Source organism: Theropithecus gelada, chromosome 6 (assembly GCF_003255815.1).
Source record: "Theropithecus gelada isolate Dixy chromosome 6, Tgel_1.0, whole genome shotgun sequence".
Taxonomy (NCBI): domain Eukaryota; kingdom Metazoa; phylum Chordata; class Mammalia; order Primates; family Cercopithecidae; genus Theropithecus; species Theropithecus gelada.
In genome coordinates this window covers 71143620-71159644 of record NC_037673.1, presented here as the reverse complement: position 1 = coordinate 71159644, position 16025 = coordinate 71143620, and the positions used below count along the sequence as shown (strand labels likewise).

Sequence of the window (16025 nt, the reverse complement as noted above, 5' to 3'; positions counted from 1 at the left end):
CTGCACCAGGTCTCAGGAGATGGGGGTAGATGGATGGAAGAGAGACCATAGTGAGTTGGCAAGAGTGTCACCAGCAGATGGAGGGAGGGGAGATGAGGGGACAGGTAGAAGACCACAGCTGAGGAAGTCAGAGACTGTCAGAGGCCAGCAAGGGTCAAAGCAGACAGATGGTGTGAGCAGGGCCGTGGGGGCAGCGTGAAGGGAAGAATTTCTGTGTAGGTTTCTTCTGCCCAGGAGTAACCTCCTTGAGGCACTAAGCATGAAAAATGAGAAAGCATCCCACATTGCAAAGAAGTGGGCATTGTCCTTCTTGCTGGGGCCACCCGCCTTGCTGGGCCCAGCTCCTCCTGAGAAACAGGAAGTGTCCTTGGACCGAACCAGGTAAGTTCAGAGCCAATTCCCCCAATACCATGCTCCAAAAGCTATCTGACATGGTTTAAATCACATCCCTCCTCTTGAGTTAATACAATAAATAGTAATGGCTCAGCAAGATCAGAGGAAATCATATTCTCAACAGAGAAATGAAAATAGAGTGGAAAAATAGAGGCATGTTTCTTGTTTAATTCCAGCACAGAGGGCCTTTGTTAATTCTGCCAAAGCTAATTCAAACGTCAGAAAACCTAAATCAGTATAAAGAATTGACTTTCAAAAGAAAAACAAGAACATTCAGTGAAGGGAGAAAAATTATCACTCTTCTTGATATGTACAGCTGCTTCATTATTTTCCCAGACTGATAAAATTAATACAAGAGTAATGGCATCTCTAGACATATGAGAAAGCTTTTTTGCAGCAAATACAAATATTTAAAACACAAAGATTTCATTTTGTTCAGGAACTTCAATGACTTTCTAAAATTCATCCCTTGGATTTTATTTCTCAAGATTAAGACTCAGCCTCCAAAAGAAGTCAGCCAGCCTTCCCAGAAATAATTCCTGCCTTGTGAAACATCTCATCTCCTACATGTATCTGCAAGGGGCATCTCCTTAGCACGGCCAACCTCATGGCGCCAGGACCAAAGCCCATGTCATCGGAATAAACTCACTTCCACTTTCTGGTGCAGATCAACGTTCTCACTGAGAAGAAAGTTGACAAGGGATGCATGGCCATTCCTGGTTGCTATCTGCAAACTACTGATATTGAGCTGCAAGAGACAATGGAGAGGGCAGGGAGGAACTCCCATTATAATTCAGCACGCTTTCTGGTGTTTATCACATGGTAATCAGTTAATACAATGAAATAGTACAACTACAGTCGTGCATCACATAACAGTGATTTGGTCAATGACAGACGTGCAGCGGTCCCATAAGATTACAATGGAGCTGAAAAATTCCTATGGCACAAGTACTTAACTACATTACTATGCTACTATGCTGTACAGGTTTGTAGCCTACGAGCAATAGATATACCATATAGTGTGTTGTAGGCTGTACCATGTAGGTTTATGTAGGTACACTCTATTTATCTTTACACAGTGAAATCAGGCATTCCTCATAACATATCCCTGTCATTCAGAGATGCATGGCTGTATTTTAAAAAGAAAATCTGGTTGGGCACAGTGGCTCATGCCTGTAATTCTAGCATTTTGGAAGGCCAAGGCAGGTAGATCACTTGAGCCCAGGAGTTTGAGATCAGCCCTGGCAACATGGTGAAACCTTGTCTCTACAAAAATTAGCTGGGCTTGGTGGTGTGTCCCTGTGGTCCCAGGTACTCAGGAGGCTGAGACTGAGGTGGGAGGATGGTTTGAGCCTGGGAGGCAAAGACTGCAGTGAGCCGAGATCATGCCACTGCACTCCAGCCTGGGCAACAGAGTGAGACCCAGTCTCTAAATAAATAAAAAGAAAACCCATTGTGTTTTTAATTACTGGGTTGAGGGGGAGCTAGTATTAGGTTAGTACAAAAGCAATTGTGGTTTTTACCTAATTGTCTGTTTTTTTCTAAGTGTCTCCCATAGAAGTGTCAGAGCCCCAGGGAACATGTGTGCAATAGACCGAATGTTTGTGTCCCTCCCAAAAGTCATATGTTGAAACTCTAATGTCAATGTGATGATGATAGGAGGTGGGGCCTTTCGGAGGTTATTAGGTAATTCATTGTTGACTGATTAATTGTAAGATTGCTACAAAGTATTTGCAGGTCTTTCAAATAAGGATGCTGTTGGAAATTACTTTCCCAAAATTGCTGCATCAGTATCTCCTGTCCCACAGGCTCCTCTGCAATATGACCTTGCCACTCCCCTCATCAAGAGGCAGGGTTTATTTCTCCACCTCCTTGAATCTGGGTCGACCCTGTAACTGCTTTGACTAATAGAATATGGCAGAAGTTCCAGCGTGCCAGTTCCAGGCATGGCCCCTAACTAGCCTGGCAGCTGCTGCTCTCTGCCTTTTGTAATGCCTGCTCTTGTAATCCTTCCTCTTAGAGGCCAGTTCCCAGGCTGTAGGTTGAGGCCCATGGTGAGGCCCAGGTGAGCTCCCAGCTGACGGCCAGCATTAACTGCCAGGCATGTGAGTGCACTCTCTTGGATATTGAGCTCAGGTAAGCCTTCAAAATCCTGGCCGACTTCCAACTGGAATCACATGATAAACTCAAAGTAAGAATCCTCTCAGCTGAGCCCAGTCAACTCACAGAGCCGTGAAAATAATAATAGATTGTTGTTTTAAGCCACTGAGCTTTGGTTTGGATTGTCAGGAAGCAATAGATAATGGAACAGATGCCAACAGCAATGACCTGTGTATCTCTGACCAACTGAAATCTAGCTTGCATGATACTAAATGCCTATATGACCTTGGATAAGTGGCCTATCAAGTATGGGCCTCTTTGTCTTCATCTGCAAAACTGTCCCCATAATAGTTTTCTATTGCTGTTATAAGACATTGCCACAAAATTAGTGGCTTAATAAAATGTATTATTTTATAGTTCTGGAGGTCAGAAGTCTGAAATGGATCCCACTGGGCTAACCAAAAAAAAAAAAAAAAAATGTTCACAGATCTATGTTCCCTTCTGGAGGCTCTCAGGAGAATCCACTTCCTTGTCTCTTCCAGGTTTTAGAAGCCTCCTATGTTCTTTGGCTCACACCCCCTTGCTCCATTGTCAAACCCAGCAACAGTTAGCTGAGTCCTTCTCACACTGCATCACTGACATCCTCGTCTGCCTCCCTCTTCCACTTTAAAGGACTCTTCATGATTACATTGGGCCCACCTAGTAATCCAGGAGAATCTCATTTTAAGATCAGCTAATTAGCAACCTTAATTCCATCTGCAACTTAAATTCTCCTTTGTCATGTAATATAACATATTCATAGGTTCCGGGAACTGGGATGTGAACATCTCTGGGGTGGGGAGCCTGATTCTGCCTACCACATCATCCTACCTCTTTCTCTGAAATCACAGTACTACTGGGAGGATACACGAGCCAGTAAATGTGTATGGTAACCGTAACTATTATTTTATCCATTCCACAAAAAAAAAAAAACACATTGAGCACTTATTCTGTGCCAGGCACTATTTTAGATAGTGGAGGGATATGTTGGTAAACAAAACTGGTAAGATCTCGGACATTACATTTCAGTGGCGGTGGACAATCAATTGATCCATTGATTGGTAGACTGGTAGATCAGCAAATCAGTGGACTTAAATCTGCTTATTAGATTATAGATGTTGTTAGAAGAATAACATCAGCTAGTTGTAAGTTCTATAATAAGACATAAAATAGCATGACTGGTTGGCTACTTTCTCATGGCTGATCAACAAAGCCTTCTTGGATAAGGTGACAGTTAAACTGAGATCAGAATGGTCAGCAGTGCCCTCACTGGCAAGATCAGAAGCCACCTAAAGCAGAAACAAATTTCCGAGAAACTCAAAGCAGGAACCCTGTAGCAGGAAGAGCTGCGGGAGTCCACAGCATTTACCTCTAGGCATCATGGGCTCTGTGTATAGGGCCTACAGACTTTTTATGAGCCAAAGAAACCGTTAAAATGTAAAAAAGAAAAAAATTATTGGTTCCACGATACCAAAAGAAAACCACAAAATTGAAGTGAATATTTAACTGACATTCATACTTCATCGATTGTTAAATGTAATGTTCATAAAATATTCATTATATTTATAAACAATTTGCAGGTTGCATTTTTTCACCTCCCTCAAATTCCCAATTATGCACACAGAGTTCTAAGAAATCAGAGTCAATCATAAATTAGGTGAGTCTGTCATAGCCAAATAATTGCAAAAAGCAAAAACAAAAAAGCCTTTTAGAGCAATTAACAGAAAAAAAAAAAAGTAAAGAGGAATGTGGGAGCACTTAAATATGTATGATAAAATGTGAGGTAGGACCTCCAGGAATATGAGTTCTTAGGACCTACAAAAGCCTTTTTTGGACCCAGGGCAGTTAATAGGGCGCTAAAGAGAGCCTGTTGCCCTAACTCTGGGCAGTTCTTCCACCCAACATAAACGGAGAAAGCCAGCTGTCAACTACATTCATAATCTCACTCCAACATCCTCCTTAGAAACGACTTGACCCGGGCCGGGCGCGGTGGCTCAAGCCTGTAATCCCAGCACTTTGGGAGGCCGAGTTGGGGGGATCACGAGGTCAGGAGATCGAGACCATCCTGCCTAACACGGTGAAACCCCGTCTCTACTAAAAAATACAAAAAACTAGCCGGGCGAGGTGGCGGGCGCCTGTAGTCCCAGCTACTCGGGAGGCTGAGGCAGGAGAATGGCGTGAACCCGGGAGGCGGAGCTTGCAGTGAGCTGAGATCCGGCCACTGCATTCCAGCCTGGGCAACAGAGCGAGACTCCGTCTCAAAAAAAGAAAAAAAAAAAAAAAGAAACGACTTAACCCTTTACCCGCTCCCCTTGCTGGTGGCAAGGTGGGAGGGAGCACAAAAGCAAACTCCTGGAAACCAAGACTCATCAGTGTCAGCAGGTGAAGCGTTTCCAAGATCAAACACAGCAATCACCTACAAATGTGAAAGCAAAACAAAGTTCAACCCATTCCGGGCTCATGTGTGTTCTTGCTGTTGGCTTCTTGCTTCACACTGCTTTTCCCCCCCGCCAAGGTTTTCACCGGGTTGGACAGATAGGTGTGGATAGCTAGTGGGGGCTGAGGTTGCTGATTCAGAAGGGAGCTGATGAACTCGGGAAAAACTCTAGAAGTAAAAACTAAAAAATGGATTCCCGATCATTTCCAGGCTGCCTAGAGCAACTGAGGCCGCTGGCTGTAAGGACAGGGGCAATATGGAGCCCGCAGTCTTAGTCGGATGGGGAGAATGTGTGCATATGAAAAATCACTACAAAGCAAAATACTTAAGGGCAAAATAATTAAGGACGAGGGTGAGGCAGTGTATAAAATAATGGAGTAAGCCTGAGAGTCTTGCTAACCCGGGAAGCTTTCCCAGGAACTTGAAGGGGGATACAGACTGGGGACAAGGAGGCACCTGTGCAATGACTGAACAGCAGCACAGCTCTCCACATTCTGAATATTTCATGACTCCCATGAATTCTTTTTTTTTTTTTTTTTTTTTTTGAGACTGAGTCTGGCTCTGTGGCCCAGGCTGGAGTGCAGTGGCCGGATCTCAGCTCACTGCAAGCTCCGCCTCCCGGGTTTACGCCATTCTCCTGCCTCAGCCTCCGGAGTAGCTGGGACTACAGGCGCCCGCCGCCTCGCCCGGCTAGTTTTTTGTATTTTTTAGTAGAGACGGGGTTTCACAGTGTTAGCCAGGATGGTCTCGATCTCCTGACCTCGTGATCCGCCCGTCTCAGCCTCCCAAAGTGCTGGGATTACAGGCTTGAGCCACCGCGCCCGGCTGGCTCCCATGAATTCTTAATTTTCTGTTTATTTATTGCATCAATAACCTTGCAACTTCAGTGGGAATCAACTCATGCTACTTTGATTTTCCTGTCACAATCCTTGCCCATGTATATATAAATCCAATATTATATTAATATTTACTCGACTATAATATATTTTTCAATTAGTGTTCTATGATTAACATGTTCAATATTGCAATATATTTTTAGTATTTATCACTATAATTTTTAACAGCTACATAATTTTCCAAGAAGTAGAAGCACCAGACCTTCTTTTAGCCTTCTCCTACCATTAATTCCATGTATATGTTATATCTAATTCTTGGCTATTGAAGCTAACTTTATCATTTATCTGAATGCATGCAGCTAGATTTCCACCTTTCAAATTATTTCCTTAACATAATCCACCATGTGTGGGTAAAAGGAAAGTGACAAATTGCTTTTTGAAAGATTATACAAATATACACTCCCACCAGCAGAATACAGGGTATCAAACATGCCAGTTTGGGACTTTATTCTTGATTGGGACTTTATTCTTCTGTGTTTAACTTTGTACTTGCTGAAAAGAAATTGTTTATACATTGTGCAGATAGAAAGATCTCTAAAATATATTGGCAATCAAAAGAAAACAAGGTGCAGAGCAGCATATATTACATACTGTGCTACTGTTTATATGGTGTTGGTATATATATGTGTATGGATTTAATCACATTTTCCATGTGGATTCATGGAAAATTCCTGGAAGACTAAATAAACTATTAAGGATGTTAGTTCTGGGGAGTAAAATTGTGATGGGGGGTTGGAGTAAGACACTTTTTTATCATATACCCTTTGGTGCTATTCAAATTTTTTGTCATGAGTTTTCATTATAATTAATTAGAAAAACAGGAAAAGAAACTAAACCATCTGAAGACAAGGCCATTGCAGGGGTTAAAAGCTGAGACATTGGCGTCAGACAGGAGTTTGAATCCTTGCACTGCTATTGACTAGTTGTATGATCCTGAATGATTTCCTTAACTTTTCCAAATTCTATTTTTGTGATCTAAAAAAATGAAAATAATAACACAGTCTCAAAAGTTTCAAAGGTTCTTAGCACAACGACTACATACAAATGTATTCTGCATTTAGAGGAAGGCACCATCCTTCCTTCTTCATGCACCAGGCTGACCACTTGAGCTTTCACACAATAAAGTGTTTTTCAGCGTCTTCTCTGTATAAGCCAGGTGTGCACTAGTTGCTATGAGAAAACAAAGTAGAATAGAGTGTCTGTTTCTAAGAAGTGACAAGTACTTGCTCATTTTGCCCCACTTTCAATTATTCCTTCCCCAGAAGAATAGAAAGAATAGCATTGCTTTTGAGGACACAGTAACTGGGAAATATTGGAGGTAAATCACTAATTCTTACCAAAAACAAAGCATATTATAAATATTAATTCTAAAGTACCAGTAAGTGGATCAATGTAGGACCAGAGTTTCCAAAGAATATTTTAAGTCTCCCTCCCACTGCATGAGTGAACATGGTCTGGAACACATACTTTATTTGGAATGTTGATGTCACTTCCTGCTGTCAGCAGCACTTTGCTGCACTCTTCATGACCTCCTTCAACACTCAGAAAGAATGGTGTTTCTCCATTCTAACGAAAGGAAAAATAAGTTAAATTTATTTGCCCCTTGTCATGGAATGAAATTACTTGACAAACAACATGCTTTCTCTATGCCTTTTGTGCATTACTCTTAATAATGGATAGCATTTATTGAACAACTATGTGTCAACTTGTACTGCCAAGACTATATGCTTTGGCACAGTTAAATCACACAATGCTATAAGGGCAGGGTTAATATTATCCACATGTTACAGATAAGAAAACTAAACCTCAGCTGGAAAGTGTCAAAGTGGCTGGGTTCAGTGACTCAGCCTGTAATCCCAGCACTTTGGGAGGCTGAGGCAGGCAGGATACTTGAGCCCAGGAGTTAGAGACCAGCCTGGGCAAAATGGCAAAGCCCCATCTCTACAAAAAGTTTACAAAATTAGCCAGGCATAGTGGTGGATGCCTATAGTCCCAGCTACTTAGGAGGCTGAGGTGAGAGGATCACCTGAGCTCAGGAGGTTGTGGCTGCAGTGAGACAGGACTGCATCACTGCAGTCCAGCCTAGGCAACAGAGTGAGACCTCGTCTCAAAACAAAAACAAAAAAAAAAAAAAAAGAAAGAAAGATAATCTCAGAAATAAGGAACTATAGTACAGTATGAAACACACAAAATTAGAAGTCCATTTGCACCAAGTATAACTTTAATCTTTACAACTGATTAAATGTTACATGACATTTTAAAAAATAACATTACTTTAAAAAATCTCAGTACTTCAGTTTCCTGAAACTCAAGATAAATACTAGGAGGACGAAGTAAGAGTTTAATTCAGGCCAAAATGAGGAAAAAGAAGGAGCTGGTCCCACACAATAGCTACTTGGCTATTTCCCTTTCCTCATGCAGACTCTTTCCTAAAAATGTTGGGAAGAAATGCAGAATTCCTTCCCCATTCCCTAACCATTTCCCTCCTTGGACATTAATCTGCTTAACAACTACTTTAGGATAAATTCAGAAGGCTTTACTCATAGCGAATTAGGTATGAACAATCATGTTAACAGGAACACAAGAGTATAGAAACCAGTGTTCCCATTCCAACAAGGTGGGAAAATCATATTCCAGGCTGCTTTACCTGGGTGCCTGGGACAGCCATCTGCTTATAAAGGCATTTCTCTGCCGGGCATGGTGGCGCATGCCTGTAATCCCAGCACTTTGGGAGACTGAGGCGGGCGGATCACCTCAGGTCAGAAGTTCAAGACCAGCCTACTCAACATGGTGAAACCCCATCTCTACTAAATAGACAAAAATTAGCCAGGCGTGGTGGTGGGCCCCTGTAATCCCAGCTACTCTGGAGGCTGAGGCAGGAGAGTCACTTGAACCTGGGAGGCTTAGGTTGCAGTGAGCCGAGATCATACCACTGTACTCCAGCCTGGGCAACAAGAGCGAAGCTTCATCTCAAAAAAACAAACAAACACACAAACAAAAAAGGCATTTCTCCCCATAATCTTCCTTCTCATTTTTCCAGGAAAATGGATGCAAAAAGACAAATCCCAGTGGGGAAAATATTTGTTAAAAAAATGTGTAAAGGAAAGAATTCATATCCAGAGCCTGATAAGGTTTCATATCTTGAACCCTACAATCTGCCTCTAAGGATATACCCCAAGGCAATTGTGAGGAAATCAGACTCAGGCTTATATACAAAGAGGTCTGTGACAGCACAACCTATAATAAACTAAATAACCAAGAGCTAAAGAATAGTTAAGTGAATTTGGGGCAGCTATGAAAAATATATGGTACATATATGCAGAGGAACACAATAAAATGTGTATAAGATCATCCTTTGAGCTGGGCATGGTAGCTCACATCTGTAATCTCAGTTGCATGGGAGGCTGAGATGGGAAGATCACTTGAAGCCAGGAGTTTGAGACTAGCCTGAGCAACATAATGAGACCTATTTCTAATAATAATAAATAATAATAATTCTGTGAGTTTAGAGAAAATACAAAACTGCTATTTATTTTTTATCTTGAATTTTAAACATTTATATTTCTAGCATATACTTTATAATGAATTAATTGAATTATAAATGTATATGTGATAGCCACATGCTCAAACTTTCTTTACTGATATGAGTTTGCTGCCAAGAATGTCTGGAGACCACGGCTCTAGAGCACATTCACATGGGTGCCTCTAACTGATCTGGCAACAGCTTGTATCAGGAAGCAGAGGCTGTCCGCAAATGGACAAACATTATGAATCATATGCAAAAACATATTATTATCACTGTGCCCTTAATTTTGTGCAAATTAAACCTATCAAAATCTGAAATTAAAGTTTTTTGGGCTTTATGAGTTTTCCCCAATGTACCCTGACTCCAAAGTTGCTAAAAGGAAGATGAAATCCACATGCATGCACACATTCCAGTGGTTTAAATATGTTTTAATAGAACGGGGAACGCATAACTCATACTATAAATAAGACTATAAATCCTGTGACTACCATCTCTGCTTTGGTTTGAATGTTTGTGTCCCTCCAAAATTCATGTTGAAACTTAAATCCCCAATGCAATAAGATTAAGAGGTGGCTTTCATGTGGCGATTAAATCATGAGGGCTAGCTCAGTCAACCAGGTGGATATAATTGTTGTTGTTTGAGCACATGCATTACACTGGAATGGGTATCAGTGGCTTAGAAGAAAATCTTAGAAACAACAGTGGGGCATTCTTTAAGAAATGCTGCATCTCCCATGCCACTGTACTCCAGCCTGGGTGACAAAGCAAGACTCTGACGCTATAAGAAAAAAAATAAAGTAAGAAAAAGAAAAAAGAAAGAAATCATCAAGACTGAATAAGTGATTTAGAAGAATCTAATTCAGCATGAAGTTTACAAACAATTAACCGAGTTATCTTGCTTATTTTTTTCTTTATATATGCACGTAAAAAACTAACAGTCTAAAAACATCTTCAAATAGGCAGCATAAAATAAATATTTTAAGTGACAATAAAGTTTTTTGTCACAGTTAAATGGCAGCATTATTTTTTCTGAGTGTTACATAAAATAATGGTGTGCCTTACAACCAATGATATCTTAAGGTAAATGCTTATGATACTAGTTCTTTCGGTAGCTCTCAGGTGAGGCATCAAGTTTAGAAATGATCAGAACATTAAACTGTGAAATCCAAGAGGACCCCACTGACCCGAGTTTCCAAAGAGCCAGACAAAAAGTCACTGGACCATAGGTTAAGAAGTGACCATCCAGGGCAAATGACTCACAAACTTGCCCTGCATAGCCACAGTCACATCCCCTCCACCAAATCCAGAACCAGTTTCTTTTTACTTTTTTGGTTGTGTTTTGTTTTGTTTTGTTTGAAATGGAGTCTTGCTCTGTTGCCCAGGCTCAAGTGCAGTGGCACAATCTCGGCTCACTGCAACCTCTGCCTCCCGGGTTCAAGCGACTCTCCTGCCTCAGCCTTCCGAGTAGCAGGGATCACAGGCACCTGTCACCACACCCAGCTAATTTTGTATTTTTAGTAGAGACAGTGTTTCACATGTTGGCCAGGCTGATCTCAAACTCCTGACCTCAGGTGATCCACCCACCTCGGCTGCTCAAATTGCGGGGATTATAGGCGTGAGCCACCATGCCCGGCCCCAGAACCAGTTTCCAGCTCATTAACACTCCACCTGAATGTACCCCCTTCCCAAGTGCCTCAAACAAACCCATTCAAGCCCTCATTACCTACCCCACTCACCTGCTCCACACCTGTACTCCCCAGCAACAGCCCAAGTCAGACAGCTGGGGGCAGAAAGTCCTCCCTCTCTCTAAGTCCTGGTCATAAGTCCTGTGGACTCTGCCTCCTCCTACCACTTCATCCTGTTTGTTGCTCATGAGTGTCTCAGTGAGAGGCCTTCCATAGGTCTTGTTTCCCCATTTTGGCAGTCACCTGACTGGTCCTCCCCACTTCTGGGCTCTCCTGGCACCCGGTCTACCTTTCAAACGGCTGTGACAGTTACCTGCCCACACCTAAGATGAATTCTATCCCTTTTCACTACTTAAAACCCTTCAAGGTCTCTGCTGGCAACCACATCAAAGCCAAACCCTCCCTCCTGTAAAGCATGGCCTTTCGTCATCTGTCTGCCTTGGCCTACTAGGCTTCCAGCTTTCCCAGCCCTCCTAGTCACAATGTCTGCCACCCTGAGCTTGTCAGCCCAGAACACACCATACTCTTGCCTTGGTTCTTTTCCTTGGACTTTTCCCTCTGAAATACTTTATACTTGTGCCATCCTCAAAATCCTTCCTGCCAACATTCATTACAATGCCAAGACCCAGATAATATATCACTTCTTCTGTGAAAACTGTAATTTCTGAAACACATCTTCCTCTGTGTTCTCATGGCATTCTCTGTAGACCTCTATTATTGCATGTAGCCCGATACATTATTTGTTTTTCATGCCCTTCTTGCCCTGTAGGCTTCTGGAATAAGAGTACATACTTCATCTGGCATACAATACATATTGAACAAATATTATTTGAATGAACGGGTGAATAAATGAATGGATTAACAAATGAAGTGCTGTGGAATACTTTGAAGAATAAAGTAAGAATCTTTCAGCATCACATTTTACACCCTATGGCACTAACACCTTTGTTTTCCTCCCACTCTTTTCTTGAAAGCCATTCCTCCAACCCTTCCCCATTTAAGTCCTGTGCCTGTAATGCGTACTTCCACATACCTCATTCATCTCATTTATGTCTTGCCACTGGGTTAGCAGCACCTGCACTGCAGGACTGTGACCGTGCTTTGCAGCGAGGTGCAAGGCAGTGTTTCCCTCCTGCAACAGAGACACACTCGGGGTAGAATGCCCTGTGCTGGGAGAGCATGTTCCTTCAACAGTAAGGGCTGCAATGGAGTTTCTGGAAGTTTTCATTTTGGTTAAAGCACGGTCCAGAGCGTGGACCACTGTATCTGCAGTTTTAAGTGAAATTTATACATTTTTAAGTTTTAAATAAAAAGGTATAGCTTTCTGAACCAGTAGGAAAAAAATCATCCATGCTCCTTCTTCTAACTTTGCTACCAATTGCTAGCAAAACACGGAGCAACAGAAGAAATTCCATTTGACCTATGTGAGGGTAAAATGGTGAAAGATTTCTGGGAGGTCATTTTAGCAATATTATATATCCAAAGATTTTAAAATGTGCAGAAGCCTTTGACCCACAATTCCACATCTAGGAATTTCTCCTAAGAAAGTCATCAATGGTGTACATACAGATACGATGTCTACCCCAGGGTTTTCCCCTCCCCTTTCATGTAAGGCTGAGGCTCCAGGAGACCTCATGGGAGGAGAGAAGAGGGGTGGAGTTGATCATGGAAAAATCCATGTGGTCTATTGACTTCACAAACATTATGAAGCAAAAACTGCCAATCTGGACAACCCACAGCAGCAGTGGAAGGATTTTGCCTGGATAGTTCATGATTCTCTCTGAGTACAGTAACAACTTACAACTCTTCTGCTGACTAAAAGTCCCTCACCAAATCTACAGGCCAATTGTTACCCCTCTATATCAATTGTTACTCCCCTTTCTCTTGTTCTCAGCAAAGAAATAAAAGTCCAACTCACCTTGTCCTTTTCTGAAGTATGCAGGTTTAGGAAGGTAAGTTTTTCTATCATTTCAACATGGCCCCTCTCAGCTGCCAAAAGAAATGGTTTTCTTCCTTTCTAAAAATCAATCACAAACCTCAAGCATTTATTACACTCTTAGTGAACAAGCACGACAGTGGACAAAGCTAGTGACATTTTAAGAGAAATGTTTAGGTTTGATTTTTTTAGAAGATAAGCTCAAATATAGAATTTTCTGATTATGGAATTCCTCCTACTTTTTATGTTGCCAATGGAGACTATATTTTCCATAGCCAAAATGTCATCAAGAAAAGTGAAAGACTTGTCTTAGTCTGTTTTGTGTTGCTATAACAGAATACCTCAGTCTGGGTAATTTATAAAGAAAAGAGGTTTATTTAGCTCACAGTTCTGCAGGCTGGGAAGTTCAAGGGCACGGTCTTGGCTTCTGGCAAGGGCTTTCACACTGTGTCATAACATGACAGAGAAAGTCAAAGGGATGCGAACATGTGTGAAGAGACAAAACCCAAGAGGCATCCTAGCTCTCACCCTCGTGGGAACTAATTTATTCCTATGAGAATGAATCTAGTCCCACCAGAGTGAGAACTCACTACCTGAAGAATGTCACCAAGCCATTCATGAAGATACACCCTCATGACACAAACATCTTCCAAGAGGTCCCACCTCCTAACACCACCAGATTGGGATCCAATTTCAACATGAATTCTGGTGAGGACAAACCATAGCCAAACTATAGCAGATCCACAGAAAATGTAATGTTGTAACTTGAGATAATTAAAAGAAGGAAAAGGAAGTTGTGGTGGCAATATGATAGCAGAAGTATTTTCTTCAATTAAAGAGAAAACACTCACAAATTGGCTTAGTGTGTTACTAACTGAAAGTTTAGCAAGATGTCTTAATGTTAAAAAATAGATACAAGCCTCATCTAACACTTGATAAAATAGGGTAATGAAAAGATCGTGGCCACTGTTAACCTGAGATAACAACATAGGAGCTCCCAGTAACTGGAGAAAAAAGGAAGAAAAAATGCTGAAATAATAAATGGTAAAAAGCAAAAACAAAAACAAATCTATAAAGATCAGTCCTACAGAGGTCTGTATTTATGCATGTATGGAAGCTGGAGAAACAAATTTGCACCAAAAACTTCACCTAATTCATCATTGTTGGGCCACATATGTCACCAATGAGATCTACATCTCCAACCCTTTAAAGGGTTCAGTGATTTCATTCTCAGGAGATCCCTAGAAATGGCAAAGGGAAGAAACAGATTGCTTAGAACCACAGTTTTCTGCACTAATTGAAGAGTAAAATTTAATCTTGAGTCATGAGCAACTCTTTGGAAATGACAGACCAAAAATTATTGTGTTTGATATACAAATATGTGCAAATAGTGACTACAGGTAAAGGTTCATGTAAACAAATCACAAAAGAGGGAACAAGAGACAGTGATTATATACTAGATGAAAACATCTGATCACATATCCTCATAAATAATTCATTAATTTCTTCAACAATTATTGAATGCCTATGAATATGCCAGATAACGTGCTAAGCAATAGAGTGACCAGGGTGAGAAATATATTGCCCATCCTCAAGTTCAGAGTCCAAAAGGAGAGATGGACACATAAGCAAGTAATTATAATGTAATGTAGTAACCGAGTGCTGGTGATATATGGGGTTATATAACTCAGCATAAGTGTGTTTGTGGCTGGAAAGGTAGGTGGTGAGAAGTGGTGGAAGAAGGCCTTTAAAGGTTGCTAATGCACTGGAACAGGAGAAAAGAGAACTTGTTACCTGATTCTTGCCTGTTATCTTTTACATTGGAGAATGACCCCTGGCTCATGCAGAAGGAAAGGGCTTTTGTTAGCTCTTTATGCACAGAGACCACAAATAATACATGAAGGTGTTGTGCCCTAGTGTGGCATTTGTTGCTTTTGCCTTTATGTTTACCTTTCTTCTAGTAACTTTGTTTTACTTTGCAGAACAACCACACATACACACACACACCCTGTCATTTAGCCCATTTAGTGCTGTCCATTTCCAAGCCTTATCTGCCTGCCTTCTGCCACATGAAGTGATTACATAACCTGCCGTCACAGTGATTGGTTCGAGATTGGGCATATGATTCAGGTAGGGCCAGTTGTTCCTGAGATTTATACATAAACATTTAATGACAGATTATTATTTCTATTTCTTATGGATTGAAATCCATAAGGATATTAAACCTGAGGCTGCTAACAGCTATCTTTCCTACTATATGAAAAGTATACCTATGAATAATGCCAACATGCAGACAGCTAAGAAATGGACAAAGAAAAAGAGCTGGGTCCAGCCATGCCTGAAGCTGGAAAGATACACCCTCATACTCTTTAGTTACAAGTTAATAAATTACCTTCTTTGCTTAATCTCGATCAAGATGGATTTTTGTCTTTGCAACAGAAAGAATTCTAACTAATACATATTTATCAGTTTGGTAACAATACTAATCTGTTCAATTTTAAAATGGTGCTTTTCTTTTACCTGTGGTTGCTACAAAGTTTTGCATTACTGCATAGATAACAAAGTGAAAGAAAGCTTCACCTGCTAAGAGATGGGAGGTTCTGAGAAAAGACCACAGTTACCACAGATGAAAGATCTTTCCTTTCCTTTGGAAACACTATTAGTCTGAACTTTGGAAGCCCTTTAAATTTTAACAGTTATCATCCAGGAAAAAGATGTAAAAGCAAAATTACACAAAGTAAAGACATTTAAAGTAACCTATAATAAATATATGAAAAGGTAGCATAAAGAAAGGTGAGATTGGGGCCGGGCGCGGTGGCTCAAGCCTGTAATCCCAGCACTTTGGGAGGCCGAGACGGGCGGATCACGAGGTCAGGAGATCGAGACCATCCTGGCTAACACGGTGAAACCCCGTCTCTACTAAAAAATACAAAAAACTAGCCGGGCGAGGTGGCGGGCGCCTGTAGTCCCAGCTACTTGGGAGGCTGAGGCAGGAGAATGGCGTGAACCCGGG

General features: G+C 41.3%; 1 protein-coding gene across 1 annotated transcript in view; it reads right to left on the bottom strand.

The window, feature by feature from the left end:
* Positions 1–16025, bottom strand: part of ANKDD1B (ankyrin repeat and death domain containing 1B) — a 53860-nt gene that overhangs the window by 17089 nt on the left and 20746 nt on the right. Inside the window, exons 6-8 of the mRNA XM_025388770.1 lie at positions 12995–13093; positions 12110–12208; positions 1043–1141 (exon numbers count right to left, since the gene is read on the bottom strand). Coding sequence (XP_025244555.1) covers positions 1043–1141; positions 12110–12208; positions 12995–13093 — 297 coding nt within the window. The remainder of the gene's footprint in view (positions 1–1042; positions 1142–12109; positions 12209–12994; positions 13094–16025) is intronic.